Source organism: Capricornis sumatraensis, chromosome X, assembly GCF_032405125.1.
Source record: "Capricornis sumatraensis isolate serow.1 chromosome X, serow.2, whole genome shotgun sequence".
NCBI lineage: Eukaryota > Metazoa > Chordata > Mammalia > Artiodactyla > Bovidae > Capricornis > Capricornis sumatraensis.
This window is the reverse complement of record NC_091092.1, coordinates 53,488,563-53,507,899: the sequence shown is the minus strand read 5'-3', so window position 1 is coordinate 53,507,899 and position 19,337 is coordinate 53,488,563. Positions and strand designations below refer to the sequence as shown.

At 42.1% G+C, this 19,337-nt stretch overlaps 1 protein-coding gene across 1 annotated transcript in view; it reads right to left on the bottom strand.

Annotated features, from left to right (window-relative positions):
- Positions 1–13,700, bottom strand: part of LOC138071669 (RNA polymerase II elongation factor ELL2-like) — a 112,256-nt gene extending 98,556 nt beyond the window's left edge. Inside the window, exons 1-2 of the mRNA XM_068963137.1 lie at positions 13,626–13,700; positions 13,363–13,461 (exon numbers count right to left, since the gene is read on the bottom strand). Coding sequence (XP_068819238.1) covers positions 13,363–13,461; positions 13,626–13,700 — 174 coding nt within the window. The remainder of the gene's footprint in view (positions 1–13,362; positions 13,462–13,625) is intronic.
- Positions 13,701–19,337: the final 5,637 nt, after the last annotated feature.

Sequence of the window (19,337 nt, the reverse complement as noted above, 5' to 3'; positions counted from 1 at the left end):
CTATTAAACAAAGCATGCATTCATCTTTAAACTTATGTAATCTTTATAACAACTCCATGATACAATGCAGACAGCACATAAAATATCAGACTTATAAAGAACTGGCACTCTGAGAGATTAGCTGATTTGCTCAAACATATTGAGAGTAACAAACAGTGGAGCCAGAAATCAGTTCACTTCAACAGACACAGTGTGTGGCTTACTGTGTGACAGGCTCAGTGATAAGATGTGTGGAATTAGAAAGAAGAATCAACAACAACTTGGTCCTGAGGACCTCATCCACTGATAGAGAAGTAGACATTCAAACGGCCAATGCTAAAGCAGTGTTCTAAATGCTCAGACATCTGAAAACCCTCTAGAAGCACAAAGAGGTGATGCGCCAATCCAGATGGTGAGGGGTGTCAGGGAACCCTTCCTGGTGGTGATACCCAAATTGAGTCCTAGAAAGTGATTAGAAGCTAGCCAAGTGAAAATGAGCAGCTTATACAACTACAGCTAGTGGTGCAACACAGGATGGTATGAGGAATTACAGTTAAGTATTGCTATGCCAATTTGGCAGTGGTGGGGGGTTATTGCAACACACAACACAGGTGCAGTTAACTAGAATGAGGAGCTGGGAAGGAGTGAAAACAAACGTTCCAGAATGATCCTGGGCTTAAGCATATTTTAAATTTCTCCAGGTGATTCAAACATGTAGCCAGGACTGAGGATTCCTGATATAGGCCCTTCCTAGATCATGACTTTCATGCTTAGTGTGCAAAGAAATAATCTGGGTAGCTTGCTAAAAATGTAAATTGCATAAATACCTCCTACAGGTGGTTGGATTCCCCAGGCCTGGGATTGAGCTGAGAAATACACATTTCCAACAGATGGCAGATAACTGTGATGTGGGTGGTCACCAGAGTATGCTGCGGGTCACCCCCCAACCACTTCAACATGTCCAGCTTAAATATACAATCTGCTCAGTTGCTAAGTCATATCCGACTCTTTGTGACCCCATGGACTGCCATCCACCAGGCTCAGACTTTGTCCATGGGATTTCCTAGGCAAGAATACTGGAGTGGGTTGCCATTTCCTTCTCCATAAGTGAATATTGATGATGTCGAAATCTAGATTTCCAGTCATGTCTCCTTTTTAGAGGTCAAGACTCATCTAGTGAACCTACTGCTAGAGGGTTTTTCTTGGATGCCCCACAGGTACCTTAAATTCCACAACCAAGATTGACCTTGAACAAGTACTTAATATTCTACAATGGCTTCCATTATACTCAAGTTAAAATCCAAAACCTTTAAGATGCTCTAACAAGCCCAGAATGATCCGGCCCATCAGCACATAGCTTCCGCTGTCAGCATAATGGACTTCTTTCAGTTTCTCCCAAGTACCCTGTTCTCCCATGTCCTGGCCTGTAACATGCTTTTGCTTTGGGTACCATGCTTTTCTGCTTCATTCCCGTCCATTTTGTAATTTCAATAAATATCACTTCTTTTGGGAAGTCTTCCTAGGTTCTCTCCTATTACTATATAATCCTTTGCATAAAGGTCCTAACAATTGTTTTCATTTGCCTAGTGACTGGAAGGAACACCAGGCTAAACTATGAACTCCATTAGGGTGGAGTCCATGTTTGTCTGGTTCATTACAGAATCTTCATTACCTCATACAATATCTGGCCCATAGAAAGCAATTGCTAAGTATTTTGCACAATGAAGGGATGAAAGTGCAGACATTTGTGCTAAGGGAAAATACAAAATTCAGATAGAGATTGATACACACAGATGTTCATCACAGCAGTGTATAGCATAATTTAAAAATAGGAATGAAAAATCCAAGTGTTACCCAATAGGAACACAAGTGGATAAATTATGGTATATCCATGGAAAGCAACATTATGTATGCATTGAAAAGATGTTTGACTTTCTAAATATTCTGAAATTAAATAAGTTTCACATGCACTACAATTACTTACAGGAAAAAAAAAAAAAAGCTCTGGAAATGTTGCTTTAGAAACTACAGGAGGAAGAGGGAATGCACTTTCACCTCAAATCCTCTATCATTCAAGGTTTCATCTGGAAGTAGAAGCCACTTTAGTGTGAAGCCCATCCCACACATATCCCCACCCCAGATATGGGAACATATACAAGAATGAAAGGACTGGTATACAATGATCAAGGAAGTCACCACAATCTAACTGGTAACAGCAAAGATGCTGTTCTTAAGTACTTTCCCAGAAGCCCCTCAAGAATGCAAGTGGTTCTCAAGAAATCCCCCACTAAGTGGCTTCAAACCCCAGGTCTCTCTACCATGTCCACCTAAAACTGCCTTCTGGAAGTAAGATCATTTCTCTTCTCCATTCCACATTGGGCATGAGTCACCCTCGCTGAAGGATTGTAACCCTGAACCTGTACCTGAGCAAACAGAATTCTATGGGGTCTTCCCAGAACAAGCCCTTCCCTCACATCCTCTGCTGTAGCTCCTCTCAGAAGTACCAAGATAATAGTACCTCATGCATATTTCCTAAGTTTTTCAGATGCCAAAAACCACCACCCAATGGAAGAAATTAACTACTTGATGATCACAAGCACGTAGCTCCTGACTTTCTGGCACCTACCAATTACATCAACGGCAACCAGAGACTTGTGTACCAGCTGGTCACATACCCTGTTGACCCCCTCCCTCACCTGGCCTCCTTCACCTGGCCTTTCCCTGGTGGTCCAGTGGTTAAGACTCAAAGTTCACAATGGAGGGGGCCTGGGTTCAAACTCTGGTCAGGGGAATAGAACCCACGTGCCACAAGTACACATCAAGAGTTCACAAGCTACAACTAGAAATCCCCTATGCCTCAACTAAGACCCAGCACAGTTAAATAAATACATAAATATTTTAAAATAAATTAAAAATAAAAATGTTTTGCTGAAATCTGTCTAGGAGTTCAGGGGTTTGGGGGGGCATGAGCCACCTGTCTCCTTGCATAGCCCTGCAATAAACTTTTCTCTGCTCGAAACTCTGACATTTCATTACTGTTTGGCCTCACTGCTCGTTGGGTAGAGGAATTTGCCTTCACTAGCAAACCCACTGGTGAAGAGAATTCCAGAGCTGGAGTAGTTGTCAGCTTCTGGTTAGAAATGCAAATAGAATGGCAGTAAAGTTGGACAACAACAAACAGTTCAGCCCAACACCCAATATGATACAACACTAATGGAAGCATCCAAAACTTGCTGAAGGCATTGTGCATAGGTGGAAAGAAAATCACACTGAGAATATGAAAAGCCAGATCGGGGTCCTAACTCCACATAACAAGTCCTGTGACCTTGGGCAATTTCCTGGATCCCATTTTAGTTTTCTTATACGTGTTCAGTCATGTCCAAATCTTTGCAACTCCATGGACTGTGTAGCCCGCCAGGCTCCTCTGTCCATGGGATTCTTCAGGCAAGAATACTGGAGTGGGGAGCCACTGCCTTCTCCCGGAAATCTTTCCAACCCAGTCTACTGCATTGCAGGTAGATTCTTTACCATCTGAACCACCAGGGAAGCCCCATGTGCACCAAGAGGAAATGATAGTTTCTTTCTGGTATCAAATAGGATTTGATATTGGAAACTTTTTAATTGTAAAGCATTATATGCTAGCTATGCTTATTAACTGCCATTCAACAATGTGTCTCTCATCCTCTGATAGCCATCAAAGGAATAATCTGATAAAATGATAATGCAATAGGGATTTGACATGAAATATTTCAAAAATACTGTTACAAGAAATTGTGCTTATGGTAAATAACCTTCTCTCCACTAAATGTAGGTTTATCACAGTGCCCAACACTGGTACAAAAAGTCTGAGTGTGGACTAAGAACAGTATTGGAAACTGGCTGGAAAGCAATTTGTAGATCAATAAAGGCTTAAGACCTACTGCTGCTGCTGCTGCTGCTAAGTCGCTTCAGTCATGTCCGACTCTGTGTGACCCCATAGATGGCAGCCCACCAGGCTCCCCTGTCCCTGGGATTCTCCAGGCAAGAACACTGGAGTGGGGTGCCATTTCCTTCTCCAATGCATGAAAGTGAAAAGTGAAAGTGAAGTCTCCCAGTGTGTCTGACTCTTAGCGACCCCATGGACTGCAGCCTAACAGGCTCTTCCATCCATGGGATTTTCCAGGCAAGAGTACTGAAGTGGGTTGTCATTGCCTTCTCCATAACACCTACTGAGAAGATGGTAAAACTTACAGCTCCATGAAATTGGAATTGTTAATTCCCAAACTGTTTGTGAAGATTTTAGAAAATGTATTTTGATGTTTTGTAGGTCATTGAATTCATAAAGACAACTATGGTTTTCACACAGACTACTTGACTGCTTTTCATACTATCACAGCAGAAGGAAGAATCCCAATTGCATATTTTCCAAGAACGGAAAAGATTATGAGGAAGCACCATCCTACAAATCTTCTAAATGAAATGCTTGAAGGGAACATGACCTTACTTACCTCGTTTGCCAGGATCGAATTTCTTCTGGACTCTGCTGTGTACCTTCCAGTCTCTCCTCTTCAGAAAACAAATAGCCATTATTCATCCCTCCAAGGAAATGACGAGCTAAATCGTACGTACTATGCAACAATCTTTTTCACTCCACTGGAATCAACTTTGGGCTTCCCATGTGGCTCAGTGGTGAAGAATCCGTCTGCCAATGCAGGAGATGCCAGAGACCGGGGGTTCCATCCCTGAGTCAGGAATATCCCCTGGAGGAGGAAATAGCCGCCTACTCCATTATTCTTGCCTGGAGAATTCCACCGGTTGAAAAGCCTGGTGGGCTATAGTTCATGGGGCCGGAAAGAGTCAGACTTGACTGAGCATAAGCATTGTCTACAATTTTATGTTGCACTTTTACATTTCCTTACTGGCCTCAACAATACTGGGTAGATTTAAAAGATAAAGCAGAAGTTATCCACATTTACCAAATCAAGAACCTTTCTCTTGTCTACTTTCCCAAGACAACCACAATAGCTCAGACAATTTCCAGAACAGGTCACATGATTACTCGGCAGTGACTAGAGGCTTAGAACAGGGCTTCTCAGATATTGTTGTGCATAGAAATCACCTGTGGATCTTGTTAAAATGCACATAGTATCCAGGCTGGGGCTGAGATTCTGCATTTCTAATAATCTGCAAGGTGATAGAGTTACTGATAGCCAGGACAACATGTCAAGTTACAAGATATCACAGCTGTGTTTCCCAAATTGGCCTTTTGATAACAGCCACCTGGAGCAGTTGTTAAACTACCTAACTCCATCCTCTGGACAGAAAACCTAGTGTTACCTAGGTTTGGGGACTTCCCTGGTAATCCAGTGGTGAAGACTCCACCCTGCCAGTGCAGGAGGCCTGGGTTCCATCGTTGGTTGGGATCCCGCATGCAGCAACTAAGATCTGGTGCAGTCAAACACATAAATGTTTTAAAAAGAAAGAAAGAAAATGGGGTTTGCTTTTGGTGGGTGTCAAGTCAAAAGGTACAACCAAGCCAAAGCACAGAAGGCGGCTTTCTTACTCGCCACAAGTAAGAACACTTTCACAAAGCAGTGTCTCCTCAACAGCAAAATCTGGGAGGTTTTAAGACAGGATGAGACGGTTGGATGGCATCACTGACTCAATGGACATGAGTCGAGTAAAGTCCAGGCATTGTTGATGGACAGGGAGACCTGGCATGCTGCAGCCCATGAGGTTGCAAAGAGTTGGACAGGACTGAGCGACTGAAGTGAACTGAACTGTGTACACATTCTTCTGATTGGCTGGTGGTGAGGTAATAGGGCAGGGCTCCAGGAATCCTGTGCACAGCCTGAAATTACCATTCTCCACCAGATGGGGGTGGATTAGTTCCTGCAGAAGAACTCAAAGATCTTGTTCTGTGTATCCCTTGAGGAAGAAACAGGCCCTGCTTTTAATAGCTGCGCTATTGTTTCTTGATCACGCCCTCAAGGCTTCTGCATCCCCTCCCTTCCCTGAATAGTAACTATTTGAATGTGCCCTTTGGTATTCAGGGAAGGTCTGGGAGGCTGAATGAAGCATTTTCCCTACCAACAGGAAAGAATTTGTACTCAAGAGGGCCCCAAAGAGTCCTGCTCAGTCTCGCAAGGGGATAGGCTGAGGCACTAAATGCTACATTTGCGTCTTGTACGAAGCAGGATTGGAACCAAGTCCATTTATTCCTGAGCCACTTTTTACACAGCTTCTGGCCTTAAGAGGACACAACTTTGTAGCCAAAATCATTGACTACTGTGAGCATGGGTACAGCAGTTCATTTCAGTCGCTCACTCATGTCTGACTTTTTGTGACCCCATGAATTGCAGCACGCCAGGCCTCCCTGTCCATCACCAACTCCCGGAGTTCAATCAAACTCATGTCCATTGAGTCAGTGACGCCATCCAGCCATCTCATCCTCTGTCGTCCGCTTCACCTCCTGCCCCCAATTCCTCCTAGCATCAGAGTCTTTTCCAATGAATCAACTCTTCTCATGAGGTGGCCAAAGTACTGGAGTTTCAGCTTTAGCATCATTTCTTCCAAAGAACACCCAGGACTGATCTCCTTCAGAATGGACTGGTTGGATCTCCTTGCAGTCCAAAGAATGCTCAAGAGTCTTCTCCAACAACACAGTTCAAAAGCATTAATTCTTCAGCGCTCAGCTTTCTTCAGTGTCCAACTCTCACATCCATACATGACTACTGGAAAAACCATAGCCTTGACTGGATGGACCTTTGTTGGCAAAGTAATGTCTCTGCTTTTCAACATGCTATCTAGGTTGGTCATAACTTTCCTTCCAAGGAGTAAGCATCTTTTAATTTCATGGCTGCAGTCACCATCTGCCATGATTTTGGAGCCCCAAAAAAAGAAAGTCTGACACTGTTTCCACTGTTTCGCATCTATTTCCCATAAAGTGATGGGACCAGATGCCATGATCTTCGTGTTCTTAATGTTGAGCTTTAAGCCATCTTTTCCCTCTCCTCTTTCACTTTCATTAAGAGGCTCTTTAGTTCCTCTTAACTTAGAGCCATAAGCGTGGTGTCATCTGCATATCTGAGATTATTGATATTTCTCCCAGCAATCTTGACTCCCGCTTGTGCTTCTTCCAGCCCAGCATTTCTCATGATGTACTCTACATATAAGTTAAATAAGCAGGGTGATGATATACAGTCTTGATGCACTCCTTTTCCTACTTGGAACCAGTCTGTTGTTCCATGTCCAGTTCTAACTGTTGCTTCCTGACCTGCATATAGGTTTCTCAAGAGGCAGGTTAGGTGGTCTGGTATTCCCATCTCTTTGAGAATTTTCCACAGTTTATTGTGATCCACACAGTCAAAGGCTTTGGCATAGTCAATAAAACAGAAAGATATGTATTCTGGAACTCTCTTGCTTTTTTGATGATCCAGCGGATGTTGGCAATTTGATCTCTGGTTCCTCTGCCTTTTCTAAAACCAGCTTGAACATCTGGAAGTTCATGTTTCATGTATTGCTGAAGCCTGGCTTGGAGAATTTTGAGCATTACTTTACTAGCATGTGAGATGAGTGCAATTGTGTGGTACTTTGAGCATTATTTGGTATTGCCTTTCTTTGGGTACATCAGCCACATCAAAAAGCTCCATTGACTCAGCTACTACCCTCAATTCCAAACACCAAAAGGCTATCTCTAATTGGAATCCTGTTTTCTCATTACCTCTTGGCCTTGCACTCTAGACTGATTCCACAGAACAGTCCCACCAACATTGAGCTCTATTCTTCCCCTAAACACTCCCTCAGTGGAGCCTCATTTCTATCAGCTACATCAGGCCCCCAGGCTCTGCATTTGCTGGGGGACCTCAGCGTTCTCCTGCATTCAGAAACAGGATTCGAGCAGGTGTTCAATCCAGTTCAATCACTCAGTCATGTCCGACTCTGCAATTCCATGGACTGCAGCATGCCAGACTTCCCTGTCCATCACCAACAACTGGAGCTTGCTCAAACTCATGTCCATTGAGTCGGTGATGCCATCCAACCATCTCATCCTCTGTTATTCCCTTCTCCTCCCACCTTCAATCTTTCCCAGCATCAGGGTCTTTTGTAATGAGTTGGCTCTTTGCATCAGGTGGCCAATGTATTGGAGCTTTAGCTTCAGCACCAGTCCTTCCAATGAATATTCAGAACTGATTTCCTTTAGGATGGACTGGTTGGAGGTCCTCGCACTCCAAGGGACTCTCAAGAGTCTCCTCCAACATCACAATTCAAAAGCATCAATTCTTCAGTGCTCAGCTTTCTTTATAGTCCAACTTTCACATCCATACATGAAAAACCATAGTGTTGACTAGACAGACCTTTGTTAGCAAAGTAATGTCTCTGCTTTTTAATATGCTGCCTAGGTTGGTCATAACTTTTTTTCCAAGGAGCAAGCATCTTTTAATTTCATGGCTGCAATCACCATCTGCAGTCATTTTGGAGCCCAAAAAAATAAAGTCTGTCACCGTTTCCATTGTTTTCCCATCTATTTGCCATGAAGTGATGGGACCAGATGCCATGATCTTAGTTTTCTGAATGTTGAGTTTTAAGCCAACTTTTTCACTCTCCCCTTTCACTATCATCAAGAGGCTCTTTAGTTATTCGATTTCTGCCATTAGGGTGGTGGCATCTTCATATCCTCCTGGCAAACTTGATTCCAGCTTATGTTTCATCCAGCCCAGCATTTCTCATGATGTATGCTTCATATAAGTTAAATCAGCAGGGTGACAATATACAGCCTTGATGTACTCATTTCCCAATTTGGAACCAGTCTGTTGTTCCATATCCAATTCTAAGTGTCTCTTCTAGGCATTTTATAAAATGCACTGTTTCCATGTATCCGCTTCTCTGACAGCAAAGCCACCTGCCTCTTTACAGTTGGTGAGTAGGGCAACCTCCCTCATCTCCACATCTGTGTCCTTCTAGTAGGTCAGCAAGAAAGAAAAAAAAAAAAAGACAAATGAGATAAAAGTTATGCAAAACAATTTTTAAGAGCTAGAACTTACTATTTTAAGGAGACACTGTATGAAACACTTTTACTTGGCTTCAACAGAAACTTAGAACTTAAGTCCTACTTTATTGTGATGATTCTTCTTCAAATGCCAGGAAGATTTAGCAGGACAAGAGAGGCCTTGTTCCAAACAAGGGAGCTGTTGGAACCCAGTGAAACTCCTGTTGGCCCACTGCTAACAATAGTTTAGATGTGGACTGTCCTTCCTTTTCCTAGATAATCGGCGTTCCTTTTGATTCCCCCAGAATAATGTATTTGAAAGTAAAATGTATTCTTCCAGCTGCCTTAAGTTCTAGTGACTCCTCCAATACAGATTTCTGTTATATGGAGGTTTTGATTTAAAGTGATTTCCTACAGTAGCCTAAGGCAAATCACTTAACCACTAATGGGTAAGCCATTATTCTTGCCTGGAAAATCCCATGGAAAAAGGAGGCTGGCGGGCTACAATTTCCAGAGTTGCAAAGAGTCAGACATGAATGAGTGAGTGAGCATGCACGCATAGTTCCATAATAACTATATCAAAAGTAAGTATAAAGCTACATTTTTTACATTACAGAAAGTTGCCAAAATATCAAAGGCAACTAAAATATGATTACACAGGCCTGATGTTCTGTGGATTAGCTGGCAATGCTTAGATGAAAAACAAAATAAAGATAAAGATAATTCATAAATTATTATACGTTTCTTCAATTCTTTGATATCTTTTTCTCACCATTATTTAAGTATAATCTTCTAATTTGTGTGGGCTTCATGTGTACAGCATAGTGATTCAGTATTTTTGCTGATTATATTTCATTATAGATTATTATAAGAGTTATGTTTCCTTTCACTGTACAGTATATTCTCCTTGGTTATCTATTTTATATATAATAGTCTGTGTCTGTTAATCCCATACCACTAATAATCGTTTGCATAATATGTAATTATGCTTTTATCGATTTTTATATAATTTTTATTGAAAGTGAGAAATAAAATGTTGCCTGCCCTATCAGTACACAAAGGATGTCAGAGTCATGGATTGCCGCCACCACTGACTGTGAGCCCTGAGGGAACTCAAAGAGGAAACAAAGAATTCCTTCCACCTCAGTTCAGTTCAGTTCAGTCGCTCAGTCGTGTCCGACTCTTTGCGACTTCATGAATCGCAGCACGCCAGGTCTCCCTGTTCATCACCACTTCCCGGAGTTCACACAGACTCATGTCCATTGAGTCAGTGATGCCATCCAGCCATCTCATCCTCTGTCGTCCCCTTCTCCTGCCCCCAATCACTCCTAGCATTAAAGTCTTTTCCAATGAGTCAACTCTTCTCATGAGGTGCCCAAAGTACTGGAGTTTCAGATTTAGCATCATTCCTTCCAAAGAAATCCCAGGGTTGATCTCCTTCAGAATGGACTGGTTGGATCTCCTTGCAGTCCAAGGGACTCTCAAGAGTCTTCTCAAACACCACGGTTCAAAAGCATCAATTCTTCGGCGCTCAGCTTTCTTCACAGTCCAACTCTCACATCCATACATGACCACAGGAAAAACCATAGCCTTGACTAAACGGACCTTAGTCGGCAAAGTAATGTCTCTGCTTTTGAACATACTGTCTAGGTTGGTCATAACTTTCCTTCCAAGGAGTAAGCGTCTTTTAATTTCATGGCTGCAGTCACCATCTGCAGTGACTCTGGAGCCCCCCAAAATAAAGTCTGACACTATTTCTACTGTTTGCCCAACTATTGCCCATGAAGTGATGGGACCGGATGCCATGATCTCCGTTTTCTGAATGTTGAGCTGTAAGCAAACTTTTTCACGCTCCTCATTCACTTTCATCAAGAGGCTTTTTAGTTCCTCTTCACTTTCTGCCATAAGGGTGATGTCATCTGCATATCTGAGGTTATTGATATTTCTCCTGGCAATCTTGATTCCAGCTTGTGTTTCTTCCAGTCCAGAGTTCCTCATGATGTACTCTGCATATAAGTTAAAAAAGCAGGGTGACAATACACAGCCTTGATGTATTCCTTTTCCTATTTGGAACCAGTCTGTTGTTCCATGTCCAGTTCTAACTGTTGCTCCCTAACCTGCATACAGATTTCTCAAGTCAGGAGGTGTTGGATTCCCATCTCTTTCAGAATTTTCCACAGTTTATTGTGATCCACACAAAGGCTTTGGCATAGTCAATAAAGCAGAAATAGATGATTTTCTGGGACTCTCTTGCTTTTTCCATGATCCAGCAGATGTTGGCAATTTGATCTCTGGTTCCTCTGCCTTTTCTATAACCAGCTTGAACATCAGGGAGTTCACTGTTCACGTATTCCTGAAGCCTGGCTTGGAGAATTTTGAGCATTACTTTACTAGCGTGTGAGATGAATGCAATTGTGCGGTAGTTTGAACATTCTTTGGCATTGCCTTTCTTTGGAATTGGAATGAAAACTGACCTTTTCCAGTCCTGTGGCCACTGCTGAGTTTTCCAAATTTGCTGGCATATTGAGTGCACCACTTTCACAGCATCACCTTTCAGGATTTGAAACAGCTCAACTGGAATTCCATCACACCCACTAGCTTTGTTCATAGTGATGCTTTCTAAGGCCCACTTGACTTCACATTCCAAGATGTCTGGCTCTAGATTAGTGAGCACATCATCATGATTGTCTGGGTCATGAAGATCTTTTTTGTACAGTTCTTCCATGTATTCTTGCCACCTCTTCTTAATATCTTATGCCTCTGTTAGGTCCATAGCATTTCTGTCCTTTATCGAGCCCATCTTGGCATGAAATGTTCCCTTGGAATCTCTAATTTTCTTGAAGAGATCTCTAGTCTTTCCCATTCCGTGGTTTTCCTCCATTTCTTTGCATTGATTGCTGAAGAAGGCTTTCTTATCTCTTCTTGCTATTCTTTGGAACTCTGCATTCAGATGCTTATATCTTTCCTTTTCTTCTTTGCGTTTCACCTCTCTTCTTTTCACAGGTCTTTGTAAGGCCTCCCCAGACAGCTATTTTGCTTTTTTGCATTTCTTTTCCACGGAGATGGTCTTGATCCCTGTCTCCTGTACAATGTCACGAACCTCATTCCATAGTTCATCAGGCACTCTATCTATCAGATCTAGGCCCTTAAATCTATTTCTCACTTCCACTGTATAATCATAAGGGATTTCATTTAGGTCATACTTGAATGATCTAGCGGTTTTCCCTACTTTCTTCAATTTCAGTCTGAATTTGGCAATAAGGAGTTCATGATCTGAGCCACAGTCAGCTCCTGGTCTTGTTTTGTTGACTATATAGAGCTTCTCCATCTTTGGCTGCAGAGAATATAATCAATTTGATTTCAGTGTTGACCACCTGGTGATGTCCATGTGTAGAGTCTTCTCTTGTGTTGTTGGAAGAGGGTGTTTGCTATGACCAGTGCATTTTCTTGGCAAAACTCTATTAGTCTTTGCCCTGCTTCATTCCACATTCCAAGGCCAAATTTGCCTGTTACTCCAGGTGTTTCTTGACTTCCTACTTTTGCATTCTTGTCCCCTATAATGAAAAGGACATCTTTTTTGGATGTTAGTTCTAAAAGGTCTTGTAGGTCTTCATAAAACCGTTCAACTTCAGTTTCTTCAGCATTACTGGTTTGGGCATAGACTTGGATAACTGTGATATTGAATGGGTTGCCTTGGAGATGAACAGAGATCATTCTGTTGTTTTGAAGATTGCATCCAAGTACTGCATTTCGGACTCTTGTGTTGACCATGATGGCTACTCCATTTCTTCTGAGGGATTCCTGCCCACAGTAGTAGATATAATGGTCATCTGAGTTAAATTCACCAATTCCAGTCCATTTTAGTTTGCTGATTCCTAGAATGTCGACGTTCACCCTTGCCGTCTCTTGTTTGACCACTTCCAATTTGCCTTGATTCATGGACCTGACATTCCAGGTTCCTATGCAATATTGCTCTTTACAGCATCGGACCTCGCTTCTATCACCAGTCGCATCCACAACTGGGTGTTGTTTTTGCTTTGGCTCCATCCCTTCATTCTTTCTGGAGTTATTTCTCCACTGATCTCCAGTAGCATGTTGGGCACCTAATGACCTGTGGAGTTCCTCTTTTGGTATACTATCATTTTGCCTTTTCATACTGTTCATGGGGTTCTCAAGGCAAGAATACTGAAGTGGCTTGCCATTCCCTTCTCCAGTGGACCACACTCTGTCAGACCTCTCCACCATGACCCGCCCATCTTGGGTTGCCCCATGGGCATGGCTTGGTTTCATTGAGTTAGGCAAGGCTGTGGTCCTAGTATGATTAGATTGACTAGTTTTCTGTGAGTATGGTTTCAGTGTGTCTGCCCTCTGATGCCCTTTTGCAACACCTATCATCTTACTTGGGTTTCTCTTACCTTGGGCGTGAGGTATCTCTTCACAGCTGCTCCAGCAAAGCACAGCCGCTGCTCCTTACCTTGGACGAGGTGTATCTCACTACCACCACCGTTCGTGACCTTCAACGTGGGATAGCTCCTTTAGGCCCTCCTGCACCTGAGCAGCCACTGCTCCTCAGGATGCTCCTCTCAGCCTCCAGCCTTGGCCTCGGGCTCGGGTTGGCTCCTCAAGGTCACTGCCCCTGGCTTCAGGTGTGAGGGGACTTCTCCCGGCCGCCCCTGACCTCGGACTTGGGTAGCTCCTCTCGGCCACCACCCTGACCTCGGATGCGAGGTAGCTCTTCTTGGCTGCTGCCCATGACCTCGGACGCAGGGTAGCTCCTCCTGGCCGCCACTGACCTCGGACGAGGGGTAGCTACTCTTGGCTGCTGCTCTTGACCTCAGACGCAGGGTAGCTTCTCTCGGCTGTTCCTGTGCCTTCGCAGCCTGGCACTCTAGGCCGCTGCCCCTGACCTCGGACCTGGGGCAGCCTTCATACTATATCCACTCCCATGGGTGAGCCTTGAGGGAACTCAGTTTGAAAACACAGGATGCTGGCCCCTGATAGCTTAGATGCATATCAAAGGAATGATTCCAGTGAGCCCAGACTCTTGCATCTTCCCATACAGAGAAAAGGGCTAAATTCCTTAACTTGAGATACCTAGTTTTCTTTTATTAATACTAATCTTGCATTCCTATTACCTGCCCTTTGTTGCAAAACTCTTACATATCCTGGCTCGCCCTCCACCTCCTTGGAGCAGTTCTTTCACGGTAACCTGAGATGCTGCTTCCTGGGCTTAAGTCCTAAAAATTCCCGTGGAATCTCAAAACAGAACTCTTAACTTTTAGGTTGTGAAAATTTGTTTTTGGTTGACAAAAGTAATGTTGTAAAGGATAAAAATATAATTATACTCAAAGTATGCGAAATGTAATATATGTTTATAACAATGTAAATTATTTTAAAAGTAAAGATTTGTTAACATACTTTAAAAAAAGGATTTTTAAAATAATCAAAATCATCTGTTAAACAAACTAAAGAATGCAAATTATGATTAACAAATGTAAAATCTTTAAACCAAAGTTAGAAAAATAAAGCTTATACTTTTAGGGAAACATTTTTTTAACATATTAATTTTAAAAGTGAAATCATTATGAGGGAGGAAAGGAACACACTGAGCTGACTCCATCTTGAAAAAGAAAGAAACTCCATCTTGCACTTTCAGTGAGCTTTAGACCACGTGCTTGGTAGCCATGGGGATAACATACCTACAGCTGAACTGGGCTCCCGGACTGAAAAACACTAGATTCCATACCAAGATTTCCCATCACCAAAAAGAATGTAATAATCCCCTATGTAGTCAGTCACTTTTGTAATCTTTATGGCACCCATTGGTGTAGGCTACAGTATATAACCAGCTGACCCTTCTGATTATGAATCATGGTTGTAACCTGATTGTATCTCCCTTTAACACTTTCCAGGCTAGGTTTAAGGAATCTGGGGATGTGGGCTTGAGCAGTACATTTAAGGTATATAAGTTTTCACAACAGTCAGTTAGGGTCCTTGGCTAAGAGGAGACTGCCTTGGGACCACTGGTGTAATAAACTGCACTCCACTATCTGCATTGTCCTTCTGAGTGAGTTTGTTTCCTGGAATGCATAGCTATAACATTGATACGTAGTTTTATAAAAATAACACCACTCACAACTCTAGTCTTCCATATCCTTATTCTTGCTCGTGTGAAAAATTGATACACTTTATACTTATTGGCATGTAAAGAATTTCTATTTTCTGTATATATATATATATATATATATATATATATATATATATATATAAGCTCTATACTTATATAAAGGTAAAATTATGAAAGCATGAGTCATTTAATTTTGAATGATGTTCTTCAATAGCTACATGCCTATTAATTTGTAAGTATTTCTAGATCCATAAACATAAGAAAATGAAAGAAAGAAAATCATATCAAAACTAGGAAATGATATTATGGAAGAATTCAGTGCTTTCATGCTATCAAAGAAGATGAAAGGATACATTTGTCTTTTCTGTTACCTAAACACCTCTAGTCAAATGCTCCCTGTACTCTGAAGTCCCTTGCCCCTCTCTGACATGAGCACTGGCACCACTGCATTTACAGTTTCCTCATGTTTGAGAACCCAGGATGAGACATGGGGCTTGACCAGTGTTAGTCATGAGTGATAACCTCATAGGATTGGTGAGTTACTCTGGTTCAGCCCTCCCTTGACTTGTGCTATGGTGACACTGTGCCAGCACTGAGGAAAAGATTCTGAGTGGTGTACTTGGGTTTTTGTTTTTTTTAATAAATTAATTGTGGGTATATGTGATCCTACTGAATGATCTGGCGGTTTTCCTACTTTCTGCAATTTGAGTCTGAATTGGGTAATAAGGAGTTCATGATCTGAGCCACAGTCAGCTCCTGGTCTTGTTTTTGTTGACTGTATAGAGCTTCTCCATCTTTGGCTGCATAGAATATAATCAATCTGATCTCGGTGTTGACTATCTGGTGATGTCCTTGTGTAGAGTCTTCTCTTGTGTTGTTGGAAGAGGGTGTTTGCTATGACCAGTGCATTTTCTTGGCAAAACTCTATTAGTCTTTGCCCTGCTTCATTCTGCATTCCAAGGCCAAATTTGCCTGTTACTCCAGGTGTTTCTTGACTTCCTACTTTTGCATTCCAGTCCCCTATAATGAAAATGACATATTTTTTGGATAGTAGTTCTGAAAGGTCTTGTAGGTCTTCATAGAACCATTCAACTTCAGCTTCTTCAGCATTACTGGTTGGGGCATAGACTTGGATAACTGTGATATTGAATGGGTTGCCTTGGAGATGAACAGAGATCATTCTGTTGTTTTTGAGATTGCATCCAAGTACTGCATTTTGGACTCTTTTGTTGACCATGATGGCTACTCCATTTCTTCTGAGGGATTCCTGCCTGCAGTAGTAGATATAATGGACATCTGAGTTAAATTCACCCATTCCAGTCCATTTTAGTTCGCTGATTCTTAGAATGTCGACATTCACCCTTGCCATCTCTGTCCTTATTACCAAATTCAGACTCAAATTGAAGAAAGTAGGGAAAACAGCTAGACCATTCAGGTATGACCTAAATCAAATCCCTTATGATTATACAGTGGAAGTGAGAAATAGATTTAAGGGCCTAGATCTGATAGATAGAGTGCCTGATGAACTATGGAATGAGGTTCGTGACATTGTACAGGAGACAGGGATCAAGACCATCTCCATGGAAAAGAAATGCAAAAAAGCAAAATGGCTGTCTGGGGAGGCCTTACAAATAGTTGTGAAAAGAAGAGAGGTGAAAAGCAAAGGACAAAAGCAAAGATATAAGCATCTAAATGCAGAGTTCCAAAGAATAGCAAGAAGAGATAAGAAAGCATTCTTCTGTGATCAATGCAAAGAAATAGAGGAAAACCACAGAGTGGGAAAGACTAGAGATCTCTTCAAGAAAAGTAGAGATTCCAAGGGAATATTTCATGCCAAGATGGGCTCGATAAAGGACAGAAATGCTATGGACCTAACAGAAGCAGAAGATATTAAGAAGTGGTGGCAAGAATACACGGAAAAACTTTACAAAAAAGAATTTCACGACCCAGACAATCATGATGATGTGCTCACTAATCTAGAGCCAGACATCCTGGAATGTGAAGTCAAGTGGGCCTTAGAAAGCATCACTACGAACAAAGCTAGTGGAGGTGATGGAATTCCGGTTGAGCTGTTTCAAATTCTGAAAGGTGATGCTGTGAAAGTGGTGCACTCAATATGCCAGCAAATTTGGAAAACTCAGCAGTGGCCACAGGACTGGAAAAGGTCAGTTTTCACTCCAATTCCAAAGAAAGGCAATGCCGAAGAATGCTCAAACTACTACACAATTGCACTCATCTCACATGCTAGTAAAGTAATGCTCAAAATTCTCCAAGCCAGGCTTCAGGAATACGTGAACAGTGAACTCCCTGATGTTCAAGCTGGTTTTAGAAAAAGCAGAGGAACCAGAGATCAAATTGCCAACATCTGCTGGATCATGGAAAAAGCAAGAGAGTTCCAGAAAAACATCTATTGCTGCTTTATTGACTATGCCAAAGCCTTTGACTGTGTGGATCACAATAAACTGTGGAAAATTCTCAAAGAGATGGGAATACCAGACCACCTAACCTGTCTCTTGAGAAATCTGTATGCAGGTCAGGAAGCAACAGTTAGAACTGGACATAGAACAACAGACTGGTTCCAAATAGGAAAAGGAGTGTGTCAAGGCTGTATATTGTCACCCTGCTTATTTAACTTATATGCAGAATACATCATGAGGAACGCTGGGCTGGAAGAAACACAAGCTGGAATCAAGATTGCCGGGAGAAATATCAATAACCTCAGATATGCAGATGACACCACCCTTATGGCAGAAAGTGAAGAGGAACTAAAAAGCCTCTTGATGAAAGTGAAAGAGGTGAGTGAAAATGTTGGCTTAAAGCTCAACATTCAGAAAATGAAGATCATGGCAACCGGTCCCATCACTTCATGGCAAATAGATGGGGAAACAGTAGAAACAGTGTCATACTTTATTTTTCTGGGCTCCAAAATCACTGCAGATGGTGACTGCAGCCATGAAATTAAAAGATGCTTACTCCTTGGAAGAAATGTTATCACCAACATAGATAGCATATTCAAAAGCAGAGACATTACTTTGCTGGCTAAGGTCCGTCTAGTCAAGGCTATGGTTTTTCCTGTGGTCATGTATGGATGTGAGAGTTGGACTGTGAAGAAGGCTGAGCGCTGAAGAATTGATGCTTTTGAACTGTGGTGTTGGAGAAGACTCTTGAGAGTCCCTTGGACTGCAAGGAGATCCAACCAGTCCATTCTGAAGGAGATCAACCCTGGGATTTCTTTGGAAGGAATGATGCTAAATCTGAAACTCCAGTACTTTGGGCACCTCATGCGAAGAGTTGACTCATTGGAAAAGACTCTGATGCTGAGAGGGATTGGGGGCAGGAGGAGAAGGGGACGACCAAGGATGAGATGTCTGGATGGCACCTCGGACTCGATGGATATGAGTCTGAGTGAACTCCGGGAGATGGTGATGGACAGGGAGGCCTGGCGTGCTCCAATTCATGGGGTCGCAAAGAGTTGGACACGACTGAGTGGCTGAACTGAACTGAACTTGGACACCATTAACTAGGAAGTTTAGAATAACAGCAGGTTCCCTGGACACTTAGATAAGACAGTCTTTCCATGTGATTTTCAGTCAATAAACATGTTCATTTCTTTTAGCTAACAATGGCCTTTTCCATTTCAACTTCTTGTCTTTTATAAATGCTGTCAGTTCATACAATAAAGCAAGTTTCATGTGTTTAGATAGTCACAAAAATGGTTTGGTTTGAATACCTCGGGATTGTCAACCGCTTATGGATACTTCTGTAGCATTCTGAGATAGACATCAGTGCAGATAGTGGCCAAGGGTGACAGCATCAGTAAAATATGTAAACACATGGTTCTTGTTTCCATTTTCAATAACATAAGCTTTGGCTGAGGGAAGCATGGGTGAGAGCAAGGGATACATGATCAAAGGGAAACTGAAGACATCTTTGTTGGTATCTGTGCTGGTTTTTCTATTACCACTGGTTTCTGTGCTGGTGTTTGACATTACTTAAAGCCTTAGGAGAGAAGAGAGTACTGAACAAAGGGACTCAAATAGTTTATGACTTTCAGGGCCCTGGGAGGATGATGATAAAGCTTATTTTAACTATAGCTATACCATATGGTCTCTGCTTTCCTAGGTTTCAAGAATAAATAAGAGAATTAAAAATACTTGAGGTTCAACACAATTGAGAATTGTCTAATAGAAGGCAAAACAAAACAATCAACAAACAAAAAGTAAATATTGGTTCAAAACAGCCTGGCTTTCAAGCAACCTATTT